Source organism: Hyperolius riggenbachi, chromosome 10 (genome assembly GCF_040937935.1).
Source record: "Hyperolius riggenbachi isolate aHypRig1 chromosome 10, aHypRig1.pri, whole genome shotgun sequence".
Taxonomy (NCBI): Eukaryota; Metazoa; Chordata; class Amphibia; order Anura; family Hyperoliidae; genus Hyperolius; species Hyperolius riggenbachi.
Window position 1 is genome coordinate 292,939,161 of NC_090655.1, and position 16,301 is coordinate 292,955,461.

The 16,301-nt window shown below is 46.1% G+C and overlaps 1 protein-coding gene across 1 annotated transcript in view; it reads left to right on the top strand.

The window, feature by feature from the left end:
- The first annotated feature begins 422 nt into the window (after nt 1-422).
- The window catches only part of LOC137535607 (oocyte zinc finger protein XlCOF22-like), a 30,555-nt gene continuing 14,676 nt past the window's right edge, over nt 423-16,301 (top strand). The window contains exons 1-5 of the mRNA XM_068257463.1: nt 423-1,082; nt 2,486-2,553; nt 2,664-2,830; nt 4,999-5,096; nt 5,213-5,726. Of these exons, the coding sequence (XP_068113564.1) occupies nt 5,291-5,726 (436 nt within the window). The 5' untranslated portion in view covers nt 423-1,082; nt 2,486-2,553; nt 2,664-2,830; nt 4,999-5,096; nt 5,213-5,290. The remainder of the gene's footprint in view (nt 1,083-2,485; nt 2,554-2,663; nt 2,831-4,998; nt 5,097-5,212; nt 5,727-16,301) is intronic.

Here is a 16,301-nt window from a genome sequence, read left to right on the forward strand (position 1 = left end):
GGCAAACATGTCAGTACAAGATAAACGCACTGCGGGCAAACATGTCAGTACAAAATGTACACAATGTGGGCAAACACTTCACCTGCAAGAAAAAGCATTTACTCACCTGGCAGAAGACGTCCCCTCACGCAGCCGGCCTCTGGTGTGTGCAGCTCCCCCTGGCCTGGACGATCTTCAATCTCCCGCTCAGCCTCTCACAGGCAGAGCAGGGCTACGGCAAGATGGCGTCCGGAGGCGGAGCCCTGTACTGGAGACACAAATAGTCTCCAATACAGGGCTCCGCCTCCGGACGCCATCTTCCCGTAGCCCTGCTCTGCCTGTGCCTGCCGGAGGAGAACATTGCAGGCTGGAGCGGGGCTGCGGGGAATGAACTAGCGCAGCGTCTAGTAGACGCTGCGGCTAGTTCATTGTACGGTGGCCAGAGTCCCGAGGCCGGGACGTCCCGCTGCTAAAAGCGGGACGTTTCCCGGGACCTCACGCAGCCTGGGACAGCGCCCCCCGAAGGCGGGACGCGTCCCGGGTAAAGCGGGACGTATGGTCACCGTACAGTTACAACAAGATCAAAAGATGCCTCCTGCAACTACATGGATTAGCCTGAGCGGCGTCAGAAAGGTACATTTGCCGACGTGGCTATAAAAGTGCACCATGCTGATGTCAATGTAAAAAATGTAAAAAAATAAATAAATAAATAAACCTCACTAGATGTAAACTACTATGTTGTACATACACCTATGCATATGCCACTGCTTAAAAAACTCAATTTTTCACCATAGTGCCCCTTTAAGTACTGGCGCTGCGCAACAACACTGTCAGCCTTATTGGCAGCATGTTCTGTCTGTATGGAGATACTAGTAATGCGCCTGCAGTTCGTAGTCTGTCCGCTAGATGGCGCCTAGCCCGGAACTGCTGGGACTGAGAGTAAGAGGTGAAACGCATAATGAGGAGTGTGGAACGCAGATCCTGGATGAGAGGCGTGAACCGCACTACCCGGAAGTGATGGTGCTCAGTGAAGCAGTGGTGGAACGCAGAGCCAGGAAGTGTGGAGGAGACATTGCTGGGACTGGCAGCAGAGGCAGGAGGAGGTAATCAGATATACTGACATGTCCTGTCTGTGTTACTATATGATCAGATACAGGGGGGCTAATAATTATAATAATAATGTAGTATCATATTCCCCTCCCCCATGTAGATCATGTCAGGTGTGGATAGGGGGATGGGCAGGAGCTGGGGGTGCACAGGAAAAGATCTGGGTATATAAGGATGGGGAGGGGAGAGGATTGCTGCACTTATTGCTGGGGGGAGGGTAGATATTGCATAGCTCCCAACTGTCCCTTTTTGGAAGCCCTGTCCCTCTTTCCTCCCCATTTGTTCCTCTTTCTGGACTTTGTCCCTCTTTCTATGTAAATATATATATTTCTCTACTAAAAATGTGTTGCTTCTAAACTTTATTCACATCTTTTAAATTGATATGTGTTACTAATTTTAAAAGGTTAACATGAAGGAAATGAACCAGGATAGAAAGGACCAGTGTGATTTGAATTACAAAACAACATATTTTCCTATGAAATCTTTATGGTATGTGTGACTAGGGGTGTGATGGGGGTGTGATCAGAGTTGTGGCAGGGGCATGGCTTAAATGTCCCTCTTTCTCAACTCAAAAAGTTGGGAGGTATGATATTGGTGGAAATAGTGGTGCGGAGATGGGGAGGGTAGATATTGGGGTGGGGAAGGGGATGGGTAGAGGATCGGTGGACTTATTTCTGGGGGGAAGGTAGATATTGGTGGACTTATTGCTGGGGGTAGGGGAGGGTAGAGGATTGGTGGACTTATTTCTGGGGGGATGGTAGAGGATTGGTGGACTTATTTCTGGGAGGAGGGTAGAGGATTGGTGGACTTGTTGCTGGGAGGAGGGTAGATATTGGTGGAAATAGTGGTGGGGGGTGGGGAGGGTAGAGTATTGGTGGGGGGGGGGGAGGATAGGTGGACTTAGTGGTGGAGGAGGGTAGAGATTTGGTGGGGAGTGGTGGAGGGTAGAGGATTGGTTGACTTAGTGGTGGGGAGAGGGGGAGGGTAGAGTATTGGTGGACTTAGTAATGGGGTTAGGGGGAGAGTAGAGCATAAGTGTATTTAGTAGTGGGGGGAGACTAGAGGTGGACTCATTGGTGAGTGGAGGGAAGGGGGAGGGTAGAGGGTTGGTTGACTTAGTGGTGGGGAAGGGTAGGATATTTGTGGACTGGGACAGGTGAGGCATGGGGGGGGGGGGGGAGAGGGGGTTCAGAGGTGGGGGGGGGGTGCTGAGTCGTTCATCTCTCCTCAGGCAGACAGGAAAGTATCTCGTAGTTTACCAGAAAAGACAACAGTTCTATCCCTCTCACTACAGCGTTTCTTAAATGAAAAACAAAAGCTCTGATTTCAGTTTTTAAAACAAAACTTTATTTTGGCACCTGATGTCTTTTTTGCCGCTGATCTTGATTGTGGTCTTCAGGTTCTGTAGCCCGGAGGACGCATTCCCCTCGTGCTGATTGTTGGAGGGATGGCGATCCCAACTGTCTGGTAAGTTTCTACACAAGATGATGTTTCCTGGACGACATGACTGACCAGTTATGGCGATGACCTTTTATGGGCTGTTTAATCCTCCCATCCCTTTTTTTTTTTATTAACAGCAGCATCTTGTACAGATCACATGACCACATCACTGAAGATGGAAAAGAGTGACAGAACTGAAAGTGATACAGCATGTTCCTTCACAGATAAGGGGAGTGTTTACAAGGACAGCAGGACCTCTACAAGGACGCCATGATGGAGAGTCAGCCGCCCCTCACTTCACCGGGTAAGGGGAGACTTTCATTTCTTGTACAGGAGAGAGCAGTACTTGTGGTCCACCTAGATCCCCCCATCATCTGATAATCACATAGAGACAATGTATTCAGTCAGTGTGTGTGTTTCCTGCAGATGTATCCAGTAACAGAAACCCACCAGAGAGATGTACAGGTCCTCTTTATTCCCAGGATTGCCCACCTAGATCCCCCATCATCTGATAATCACATAGAGACAATGTATTCAGTCAGTGTGTGTGTTTCCTACAGATGTATCCAGTAACAGAAACCCACCAGAGAGATTACAGGTCCTCTTTATTCCCAGGATTGCCCACCTAGATCCCCCACCTAGATCCCCCATCATCTGATAATCACATAGAGACAATGTATTCAGTCAGTGTGTGTGTTTCCTACAGATGTATCCAGTAACAGAAACCCACCAGAGAGATGTACAGGTCCTCTTTATTCCTGGGATTGTCCACCTAGATCCCCCATCATCTGATAATCACATAGAGACAACGTATTCAGTCAGTGTGTGTGTTCCCTACAGATGTATCCAGTAACAGAGACCCACCAGAGAGATGTACAGGTCCTCTTTATTCCCAGGATTGCCCACCTAGATCCCCCATCATCTGATAATCACATAGAGACAATGTATTCAGTCAGTGTGTGTGTTTCCTACAGATGTATCCAGTAACAGAAACCCATCAGAGAGATGTACAGGTCCTCTTTATTCCCAGGATTGCCCACCTAGATCCCCCACCTAGATCCCCCATCATCTGATAATCACATAGAGACAATGTATTCAGTCAGTGTGTGTGTTTCCTACAGATGTATCCAGTAACAGAAACCCACCAGAGAGATGTACAGGTCCTCTTGATTCCCAGGATTGTCCACCTAGATCCTCCATCATCTGATAATCACATAGAGACAATGTATTCAGTCAGTGTGTGTGTTTCCTACAGATGTATCCAGTAACAGAAACCTACCAGAGAGATGTACAGGTCCTCTTTATTCCTGGGATTGCCCACCTAGATCCTCCATCATCTTATAATTACATAGAGACAATGTATTCAGTCAGTGTGTGTGTTTCCTACAGATGTATCCAGCAACAGAAACCCATCAGAGAGATGTACAGGTCCTCTTTATTCCCAGGATTGCCCACCTAGATCCCCCACCTAGATCCCCCATCATCTGATAATCACATAGAGACAATGTATTCAGTCAGTGTGTGTGTTTCCTACAGATGTATCCAGTAACAGAAACCCACCAGAGAGATGTACAGGTCCTCTTGATTCCCAGGATTGTCCACCTAGATCCTCCATCATCTGATAATCACATAGAGACAATGTATTCAGTCAGTGTGTGTGTTTCCTACAGATGTATCCAGTAACAGAAACCTACCAGAGAGATGTACAGGTCCTCTTTATTCCTGGGATTGCCCACCTAGATCCTCCATCATCTTATAATTACATAGAGACAATGTATTCAGTCAGTGTGTGTGTTTCCTACAGATGTATCCAGTAACAGAAACCCACCAGAGAGATGTACAGGTCCTCTTTATTCCCAGGATTGCCCACCTAGATCCCCCCTCATCTGATAATCACATAGAGACAATGTATTCAGTCAGTGTGTGTGTTTCCTACAGATGTATCCAGTAACAGAAACCCACCAGAGAGATGTACAGGTCCTCTTTATTCCCAGGATTACCCACCTAGATCCCCCATCATCTGATAATCACATAGAGACAATGTATTCAGTCAGTGTGTTTGTTTCCTACAGATGTCTCCAGTAACCGAAACCCACCAGAGAGATGTACAGGTCCTCTTTATTCCCAGGATTGCCCACCTAGATCCCCCATCATCTGATAATCACATAGAGACAATGTATTCAGTCAGTGTGTGTGTTTCCTACAGATGTATCCAGTAACAGAAACCCACCAGAGAGATGTACAGGTCCTCTTTATTCCAAGGATTGGCCACCTAGATCCCCCATCATCTGATAATCACATAGAGACAATGCATTCAGTCAGTGTGTGTGTTTCCTACAGATGTATCCAGTAACAGAAACCCACCAGAGAGGTGTACAGGTCCTCTTTATTCCCAGGATTGTCCACCTAGATCCCCCATCATCTGATAATCACGTAGAGACAATGTATTCAGTCAGTGTGTGTTTCCTACAGATGTATCCAGTAACAGAAACCCACCAGAGAGATGTATAGGTCCTCTTTATTCCCAGGATGGTCCACAGGAAAATCCCACCACCCCCCACCATTATCAGGTAAGTAGGATTGAGCGTCATCAGAAAGTTTGAACTGTATAACATTATATTTTGTTGTGTAGCCTCAGATTGCTGTTTCTCTTCAATTAGTAAACGTTGTATTTTTTTTTGCTTAGGAATAACAATTAATTGATATTAAACTTGAGAGTGAAGAGGAAGAAGAAGAGACATATGTGAGGAGTGATCAGCAGTCTATGGAGGAGGGTGACATGATGAGGACAAGTAAAGAGGAAGAAGAAGAGACGTATGTGAGGAGTGATCAGCAGTCTATGGAGGAGGGTGACATGAGGACAAGTAAAGAGGAAGAAGAAGAGACGTATGTGAGGAGTGATCAGCAGTCTATGCAGGAGGGTGACATGATGAGGACCTATAAAGAGGAAGAAGAAGAGAGGTATGTGAGGAGTGATCAGCAGACTATGGAGGAGGGTGACATGATGAGGACAAGTAAAGAGGAAGAAGAAGAGACATATGTGAGGAGTGATCAGCAGACTATGGAGGAGGGAGACATGATGAGGACATGTAAAGAAGAAGAAGAAGAGACGTATGTGAGGAGTGATCAGCAGTCTATGGAGGAGGGAGACATGATGAGGACAAATAAAGAAGAGGACAATGTTACAGAGGGCAGAACAGGTGAGTATAAATGAATAGAAAAATACTAACAAAATATTATTACAGCACATAGATTAGCTGGGAGTGACTTAGTGTTACCGGCCTGTAATAAGCTGATAATGGTCACTGTACATTACTGTACACAGATTGGTCACAGTAGGGGTGACTTAGTGTTATCAGCCTGTAATAAGCTGATAATGGTCACTGTACATTACTGTACACAGATTGGTCACAGTAGGGGGGTTAGTGTTACCGGCCTGTAATAAGCTGATAATGGTCACTGTACATTACTGTACACAGATTGGTCACAGTAGGGGTGACTTAGTGTTACCGGCCTGTAATAAGCTGATAATGGTCACTGTACATTACTGTACACAGATTGGTCACAGTAGGGGTGACTTAGTGTTACCGGCCTGTAATAAGCTGATAATGGTCACTGTATATTACTGTACACAGATTGGTCACAGTAGTGGTGACTTAGTGTTACTGGACTGTAATAAGCTGATAATGGTCACTGTACATTACTGTACACAGATTGGTCACAGTAGGGGTGACTTAGTGTTACCGGCCTGTAATAAGCTGATAGTGGTCACTGTACATTACTGTACACAGATTGGTCACAGTAGGGGGAGTTAGTGTTACTGGCCTGCAATAAGCTGATAATGGTCACTGTACATTACTGTACACAGATTGGTCACAGTAGGGGTGACTTAGTGTTACTGGCCTGTAATAAGCTGATAATGGTCACTGTACATTACTGTACACAGATTGGTCACAGTAGGGGTGACTTAGTGTTACTGGCCTGTAATAAGCTGATAATGGTCACTGTACATTACTGTACACAGATTGGTCACAGTAGGGGTGACTTAGTGTTACTGGCCTGTAATAAGCTGATAATGGTCACTGTACATTACTGTACACAGATTGGTCACAGTAGGGGTGACTTAGTGTTACCGGCCTGTAATAAGCTAATAGTGGTCACTGTACATTACAGTACACAGATTGGTCACAGTAGGGGTGACTTAGTGTTACCGGCCTGTAATAAGCTGATAGTGGTCACTGTACATTACAGTACACAGATTGGTCACAGTAGGGGTGACTTAGTGTTACTGGCCTGTAATAAGCTGATAATGGTCACTGTACATTACTGTACACAGATTGGTCACAGTAGTGGTGACTTAGTGTTACCGGCCTGTAATAAGCTGATAATGGTCACTGTATATTACTGTACACAGATTGGTCACAGTAGTGGTGACTTAGTGTTACTGGACTGTAATAAGCTGATAATGGTCACTGTACATTACTGTACACAGATTGGTCACAGTAGGGGTGACTTAGTGTTACCGGCCTGTAATAAGCTGATAGTGGTCACTGTACATTACTGTACACAGATTGGTCACAGTAGGGGGAGTTAGTGTTACTGGCCTGCAATAAGCTGATAATGGTCACTGTACATTACTGTACACAGATTGGTCACAGTAGGGGTGACTTAGTGTTACTGGCCTGTAATAAGCTGATAATGGTCACTGTACATTACTGTACACAGATTGGTCACAGTAGGGGTGACTTAGTGTTACTGGCCTGTAATAAGCTGATAATGGTCACTGTACATTACTGTACACAGATTGGTCACAGTAGGGGTGACTTAGTGTTACCGGCCTGTAATAAGCTAATAGTGGTCACTGTACATTACAGTACACAGATTGGTCACAGTAGGGGTGACTTAGTGTTACCGGCCTGTAATAAGCTGATAGTGGTCACTGTACATTACAGTACACAGATTGGTCACAGTAGGGGTGACTTAGTGTTACTGGCCTGTAATAAGCTGATAATGGTCACTGTACATTACTGTACACAGATTGGTCACAGTAGTGGTGACTTAGTGTTACTGGCCTGTAATAAGCTGATAATGGTCACTGTACATTACTGTACACAGATTGGTCACAGTAGGGGTGACTTAGTGTTACTGGCCTGTAATAAGCTGATGATGGTCACTATACATTACTGTACACAGATTGGTCACAGTAGGGGTGACTTAGTGTTACCGGCCTGTAATAAGCTGATAGTGGTCACTGTACATTACTGTACACAGATTGGTCACAGTAGGGGTGACTTAGTGTTACTGGCCTGTAATAAGCTGATAATGGTCACTGTACATTACTGTACTCAGATTGGCCACAGTAGACGGTAACTTAGTGTTACTGGCCTGTAATAAGCTGATAATGGTCACTGTACATTACTGTACACAGATTGGTCACAGTAGGGGTGACTTAGTGTTACTGGCCTGTAATAAGCTGATATTGGTCACTGTACATTACTGTACACAGATTGGTCACAGTAGGGGTGACTTAGTGTTACCGGCCTATAATAAGCTGATAGTGGTCACTGTACATTACTGTACACAGATTGGTCACAGTAGGGGTGACTGAGTGTTACTGGCCTGTAATAAGCTGATATTGGTCACTGTACATTACTGTACACAGATTGTTCACAGTAGGGGTGACTTAGTGTTACCGGCCTATAATAAGCTGATAGTGGTCACTGTACATTACTGTACACAGATTGGTCACAGTAGGGGTGACTTAGTGTTACCGGCCTGCAATAAGCTGATAATGGTCACTGTACATTACAGTACACGGATTGGTCACAGTAGGAGTTACTTAGTGTTACTGGCCTGTAATAAGCTGATAATGGTCATTGTACATTACTGTACACAGATTGGTCACAGTAGGGGTGACTTAGTGTTACCAGCCTGTAATAAGCTGATAGTGGTCACTGTACATTACTGTATACAGATTGGTCACAGTAGGGGTGACTTAGTGTTACCAGCCTGTAATAAGCTGATAATGGTCACTGTACATTACTGTACACAGATTGGTCACAGTAGGGGTGACTTAGTGTTACTGGCCTGTAATAAGCTGATAATGGTCCCTGCACATTACTGTACACAGATTGGCCACAGTAGGGGTGACTTAGTGTTACCAGCCTGTAATAAGCTAAGAATGGTCACTGTACATTACTGTACACAGATTGGTCACAGTAGGGGGGAGTTTGTGTTACTGGCCTGTAATAAGCTGATAATGGTCACTGTACATTACTGTACACAGATAGGTCACAGTAGGTGGTGACTTAGTGTTACCGGCCTGTAATAAGCTGATAATGGTCACTGTACATTACTGTACACAGATTGGTCACAGTAGGGGTGACTTAGTGTTACCAGCCTCTAATAAGCTGATAATGGTCACTGTACATTACTGTACACAGATTGGTCACAGTAGGGGTGACTTAGTGTTACCAGCCTCTAATAAGCTGATAATGGTCACTGTACATTACTGTACACAGATTGGTCACAGTAGGGGTGACTTAGTGTTACTGGCCTGTAATAAGCTGATAATGGTCACTGTACATTACTGTACACAGATTGGTCACAGTAGGGGTGACTTAGTGTTACCGGCCTGCAATAAGCTGATAATGGTCACTGTACATTACTGTACACAGATTGGTCACAGTAGGGGTGACTTAGTGTTACTGGCCTGTAATAAGCTGATAATGGTCACTGTACATTACTGTACACAGATTGGTCACAGTAGGGGTGACTTAGTGTTACTGTCCTGTAATAAGCTGATAATGGTCACTGTACATTACTGTACACAGATTGGTCACTGTAGGGCTTAGTGTTACTGGCCTGTAATAAGCTGATAATGGTCACTGTACATTACTGTACACAGATTGGCCACAGTAGGGGGTGACTTAGTGTTACTGGCCTGTAATAAGCTGATAATGGTCACTGTACATTACTGTACACAGATTGGTCACAGTAGGGGTGACTTAGTGTTACCGGCCTGCAATAAGCTGATAATGGTCACTGTACATTACTGTACACGGATTGGTCACAGTAGGAATTACTTAGTGTTACTGCCATGTAATAAGCTGATAATGGTCATCGTACATTATTGTACACAGATTGGTCACAGTAGGGGTGACTTAGTGTTACCGGCCTGTAATAAGCTGATAATGATTACTGTACACAGATTGGTCACAGTAGGGGGTGACTTATTGTTACCGGCCTGTAATCAACTGATAATGGTCACTGTACATTACTGTACACGGATTGGTCACAGTAGGAGTTACTTAGTGTTACTGGCCTGTAATAAGCTGATTAATGGTCAATGTACATTACTGTACACAGATTGGTCACAGTAGGAGCTACTTAGTGTTACTGGCATGTAATAAGCTGATAATGGTCACTGTACATTACTGTACACGGATTGGTCACAGTAGGAGTTACTTAGTGTTACTGGCCTGTAATAAGCTGATTAATGGTCAATGTACATTACTGTACACAGATTGGTCACAGTAGGAGCTACTTAGTGTTACTGGCATGTAATAAGCTGATAATGGTCATTGTACATTACTGTACACAGATTGGTCACAGTAGGAGTTACTTAGTGTTACTGGCATGTAATAAGCTGATAATGGTCACTGTACATTACTGTACACAGATTGGTCACAGTAGGGGTGACTTAGTGTTACTGGCCTGTAATAAGCTGATAATGGTCACTTTACATTACTGTACACAGATTGGTCACAGTAGATGATAATTGCATCTCTAGGAGGACTTATCAAGTTATCTTCCTATATAAGACTTCATAACAGAGTATAATCTTATTTCTCAGCATCAACATGGGTTTACTAAAGACAGGTCCTGTTTGACTAACATGCTCAGCTTTTATGAGGTAGTGAATGCTAATATGGATATTGGGAATGCTGTAGATGTGATATACTTGAACTTTGCAAAGGCCTTCGACACTGTTCCCCACAAAAGTCTGGTGCAAAAGTTGAGGATGCAAGGACTGGGGAAGAGTCTGTGTTCATGGATAGGGAACTGGCTAATGGACAGAAAACAAAGAGTTGTGGTCAATGGATCGTACTCAAAATGGGAGACTGTTAGCAGTGGGGTACCACAGGGGTCTGTACTGGGTCCAGTGCTCTTCAATTTATTTATTAATGACCTAGTAGATGCAGTAGTGAGCAATGTTGCTATTTTTGCAGATGATACAAAATTGTGCAGAATAATCAACTCTCAGGAAGATAGTGTCATATTGCAACAGGATCTGGATAGGATGGCTATATGGGCACATAAATGGCAGATGAAATTCAATGTTGACAAATGTAAAGTCATGCATTTTGGTCGTACCAATGGTCTAGCACCATACAAAATAAATGGGAGACAGTTGGGGACATCAAACTTGGAGAAGGACTTAGGAGTACTCATCGACAACAAGATATGGGTCAGTAGTGCTAGTATGTGATTGTTTACAATATTATAGATAAAATGTATGGATTTTAGAAGAGGAAATTAGGAATGTTGGATGGAGAAAGTCCAGTTGGATAGATTCAGGCTGGTTTCACACTGCCGAGCTGTGGTTGTAGTGCAGTGCGATCAAATGCACGCAACGCACTGCAACACCAAGAACAAATCCTATGGCGATCCCAGTGCGCGGTAATCTCTATCCTGGCTGCAGGCCAAGGAAGAAGTCAGAATTTGAATTGCGCAGAAGTGTATACACATCCGAGCATGCGCACTGTAACGAGAACGGGAAAATGATTAAAAAAAAACTGCACCGCCATACATGACTTCCAGTCGCTGCGCAGGCTGCACACCAACCAACGTGTGGATGTTCTAAGATTCCCTGAGCGGCACATTGAGGACTTCCGGTGCGTTGCACAACCCAAGTATGAAATACCCCATAGACTTACATTGGTGTAGCATTACCATGACCAGACAAGAGAAGCAGATTGCACATAGACTCCTCCTTGCAGGGAGGACACGCCCCTCCGTTTCCCTACTAGCAGAGAACACTAGACTGGACTTCTCTCGCTTTCTTTGCTAGAATAAAAAAGAGGAGAAATCCGGGCACCAGATATGTTGCAATTGCTCAATTCACTTTATTTCATCCCGCAGAGCAAACAGACACAGCAATAGTGTGGCGGTCTAACAAGAGTTTCGCGAGCCCCGGTTGCTTCCTCAGAGGCCAACAACACACTAAAAAATGGTACAATACATACAAATGCAGATAATGATTCATTGAAAGCAGGAGGAGGGACTTACAGCTCCCGCCCCCGGCCCATTACCGAGCGTGCGTTCCATTCACACCGCTCCAAGCTACACATAGGAGAAAAGGGAGACGCCCCTTCCAGGGCTGGTCCTAACGGAGTTACCTCCAATCGCCATCGCGGCCGATTTGGCCAGTGATGTCAGCCCATTCTCATGGGCTTCCTGTTGGGCTATGTGAGTGGGGCGGGACTTGTGCTTCAGCCTGGTTAATCGCCATGGCAATATAGCGCTTTTGCGGAAATCCTTTCCTCCTGTAAGAGTAAAAAGGAAAAACACAATTAAAAGCAATAATTTACAAAATAAACACTATAAAAACAAAGAGCGAAACATATCCTAGCCCGAGTATACGGTTACTGTCCTAGCCTGAGTATACGGTTACTGTCCTAGCCCGAGTGTACGGTTACTATACTAGCCCGAGTGTACAGTTACTATCCTAGCCCGAGTGTACGGTTACTATCCTAGCCCGAGTGTACGGTTACTATCCTAGCCCTAGTATACGGTTATTATCCTAGCCTGAGTATACGGTTACTATCCTAGCCCGAGTATACGGTTACTATCCTAGCCCGAGTGTACGGTTACTATCCTAGCCCGAGTGTACGGTTACTATCCTAGCCCGAGTGTACGGTTACTATCCTAGCCCGAGTGTACGGTTACTATCCTAGCCCGAGTGTACGGTTACTGTCCTAGCCCGAGTACACGGTTACTATCCCAGCCCGAGTATACGGTTACTATCCTAGCCCGAGTATACGGTTACTATCCTAGCCCGAGTGTACGGTTACTATCCTAGCCCGAGTGTACGGTTACTATCCTAGCCCGAGTGTACGGTTACTATTCTAGCCCGAGTATACGGTTACTGTCCTAGCCCGAGTATACGGTTACTGTCCTAGCCCGAGTGTACGGTTACTATCCTAGCCCGAGTGTACGGTTACTATCCTAGCCCGAGTATACGGTTACTGTCCTAGCCCGAGTGTACGGTTACTGTCCTAGCCCGAGTGTACGGTTACTATCCTAGCCCGAGTGTACGGTTACTATTCTAGCCCGAGTATACGGTTACTATCCTAGCCCGAGTGTACAACTATCCTAGCCCGAGTATATGATTACTATCCTAGCCCGAGTGTACGGTTACTATCCTAGCCTGAGTGTACGGTTACTATCCTAGCCCGAGTGTACGGTTACTATCCTAGCCCGAGTGTACGGTTACTATCCTAGCCCGAGTGTACGGTTACTATCCTAGCCTGAGTGTACGGCTACTATCCTAGCCCGAGTATACGGTTACTATCCTAGCCTGAGTGTACGGTTACTGTCCTAGCCCGAGTATACGGCTACTGTCCTAGCCCGAGTATACGGTTACTATCCTAGCCCGAGTGTACGGTTACTATCCTAGCCCGAGTGTACGGTTACTATCCTAGCCCGAGTGTACGGTTACTGTCCTAGCCCGAGTATACGGTTACTGTCCTAGCCTGAGTGTACGGTTACTGTCCTAGCCCGAGTGTACGGTTACTATCCTAGCCCGAGTGTACGGTTACTATCCTAGCCCGAGTGTACGGTTACTATCCTAGCCCGAGTGTACGGTTACTATCCTAGCCCGAGTGTACGGCTACTATCCTAGCCCGAGTGTACGGTTACTATCCTAGCCTGAGTGTACGGTTACTATCCTAGCCCGAGTGTACGGTTACTATCCTAGCCCGAGTATACGGTTACTATCCTAGCCCGAGTGTACGGTTACTATCCTAGCCCGAGTGTACGGTTACTATCCTAGCCCGAGTGTACAGTTACTATCCTAGCCCGAGTATACGGTTACTATCCCAGCCCGAGTGTACGGTTACTATCCTAGCCCGAGTGTACGGTTACTATCCTAGCCCGAGTGTACGGTTACTGTCCTATCCCGAGTGTACGGTTACTATCCTAGCCCGAGTGTACGGTTACTATCCTAGCCCGAGTATACGGTTACTATCCTAGCCTGAGTATACGGTTACTATCCTACCCCGAGTATACGGTTACTATCCTAGCCCGAGTATACGGTTACTATCCTAGCCCGAGTATACGGTTACTATCCTAGCCCGAGTGTACGGTTACTATCCTAGCTCGAGTGTACGGTTACTATCCTAGCCCGAGTGTACGGTTACTATCCTAGCCCGAGTGTACGGTTACTATCCTAGCCCGAGTGTACGGTTACTATCCTAGCCCGAGTGTACGGTTACTATCCTAGCCCGAGTGTACGGTTACTATCCTAGCCCGAGTGTACGGTTACTATCCTAGCCCGAGTGTACGGTTACTATCCTAGCCCGAGTGTACGGTTACTATCCTAGCCCGAGTGTCCGGTACTATCCTAGCCCGAGTGTACGGTCACTATCCTAGCCCGAGTATACGGTTACTATCCTAGCCCGAGTATACGGTTACTATCCTACCCCGAGTATACGGTTACTATCCTAGCCCGAGGTATACGGTTACTATCCTAGCCCGAGTATACGGTTACTATCCTAGCCCGAGTGTACGGTTACTATCCTAGCCCGAGTGTACGGTTACTATCCTAGCCCGAGTGTACAGTTACTATCCTAGCCCGAGTGTACGGTTACTATCCTAGCCCGAGTGTACGGTTACTATCCTAGCCCGAGTGTACGGTTACTATCCTAGCCCGAGTGTACGGTTACTATCCTAGCCCGAGTATACGGTTACTATCCTAGCCCGAGTGTACGGTTACTATCCTAGCCCGAGTGCACGGTTACTATCCTAGCCCGAGTGCACGGTTACTATCCTAGCCCGAGTGCACGGTTACTATCCTAGCCCGAGTGTACGGTTACTATCCTAGCCCGAGTGCACGGTTACTATCCTAGCCCGAGTGCACGGTTACTATCCTAGCCCGAGTATACGGTTACTATCCTACCCCGAGTGTACGGTTACTATCCTAGCCCGAGTATACGGTTACTATCCTAGCCCGAGTGTACGGTTACTATCCTAGCCCGAGTGTACGGTTACTATCCTAGCCCGAGTGTACGGTTACTATCCTAGCCCGAGTGTACGGTTACTATCCTAGCCCGAGTGTACGGTTACTATCCTAGCCCGAGTGTACGGTTACTATCCTAGCCCGAGTGTACGGTTACTATCCTAGCCCGAGTGTACGGTTACTATCCTAGCCCGAGTGTACGGTTACTATCCTAGCCCGAGTGTACGGTTACTATCCTAGCCCGAGTGTACGGTTACTATCCTAGCCCGAGTGTACGGTTACTATCCTAGCCCGAGTGTACGGTTCCTATCCTAGCCCGAGTGTACGGTTACTATCCTAGCCCGAGTGTACGGTTACTATCCTAGCCCGAGTATACGGTTACTATCCTAGCCCGAGTTTACGGTTACTATCCTAGCCTGAGTATATGGTTACTATCCTAGCCCAAGTTTATGGTTACTATCCTAGCCCGAGTATACGGTTACTGTCCTAGCCCGAGTGTACGGTTACTATCCTAGCCCGAGTTTACGGTTACTATCCTAGCCTGAGTATATGGTTACTATCCTAGCCCAAGTTTATGGTTACTATCCTAATCTATAGACCCTGAAAGGTCCATAGAGGGAAAGCACTGGCCATACTGGCGTAGGCATAAATACAAAAAATGGAAGGAGGAACACAGTACCTGGCACCAAATGCAGCAGGGCAGACACACCAGAGTTGGGAATCAGAGCGTGCATGTCCCAAATGCAGTCGTAATCCAATGTAGTAGAGGACAAAAGAGGAGGCACCGCTTCCTTAAAATCCCTTTTTTCCGGTGGGGAAAATAGCAGGTACATAGCAGTGGGGGTATCAGATGCCTGACAGCTGTTTCGCTGGCTTAAACCAGCTTCTTCAGAGGCAGATTGTACAAAAGACATTGTTACAAACACTCCTTAAGTACATAGGTACAGGTTGTTGCCAACTCCCACTTCCCTTCCACAGGTAAAGAACCTTATTGGATAGTGGACGACGTAGATCACCTCCCTGCCTCTCTATAGGTAGTCTTCCGGCATACAGCCAATAGCTGTTAACAGCCGTGACTTACCCAGAGGGCTTTTAGTCATTGGCAATCATGTCGACCAATAGAACAGGAGTGGGAGGAAGCCTCAACCTGTCGTCTGTCCGGAAGGCAGCGAGTCTGTGCACCGCACGCTGGAGCGCATCCATTGCGGAAGAACTTCCGCATTGGGCGGCAGCAGCCTACCTCATAGAGTCACATGGGAGGCTCTAGCCAATAGGCGAGCAGCGGGTCTCCCCGCATCCAAGTCCCACAGCTCTAACTGGTCATTGGCTCAGCCTACCCTGCCTGGGGCACGCCTCCTGCAAAAAGTAAACACTACTCGCCGTCTTCATGCCGGACAGTACTAAATGTATTAAAAACAATAAAGACAATTAAAAATAGCTCCCGGATGGATACTCAATAGGAATAGCTAGTTAGGAAGCAGTAACAAAAGAACACGACTTAGTAAACATCTCTGGTTGTCTGTCCTATGTAGAA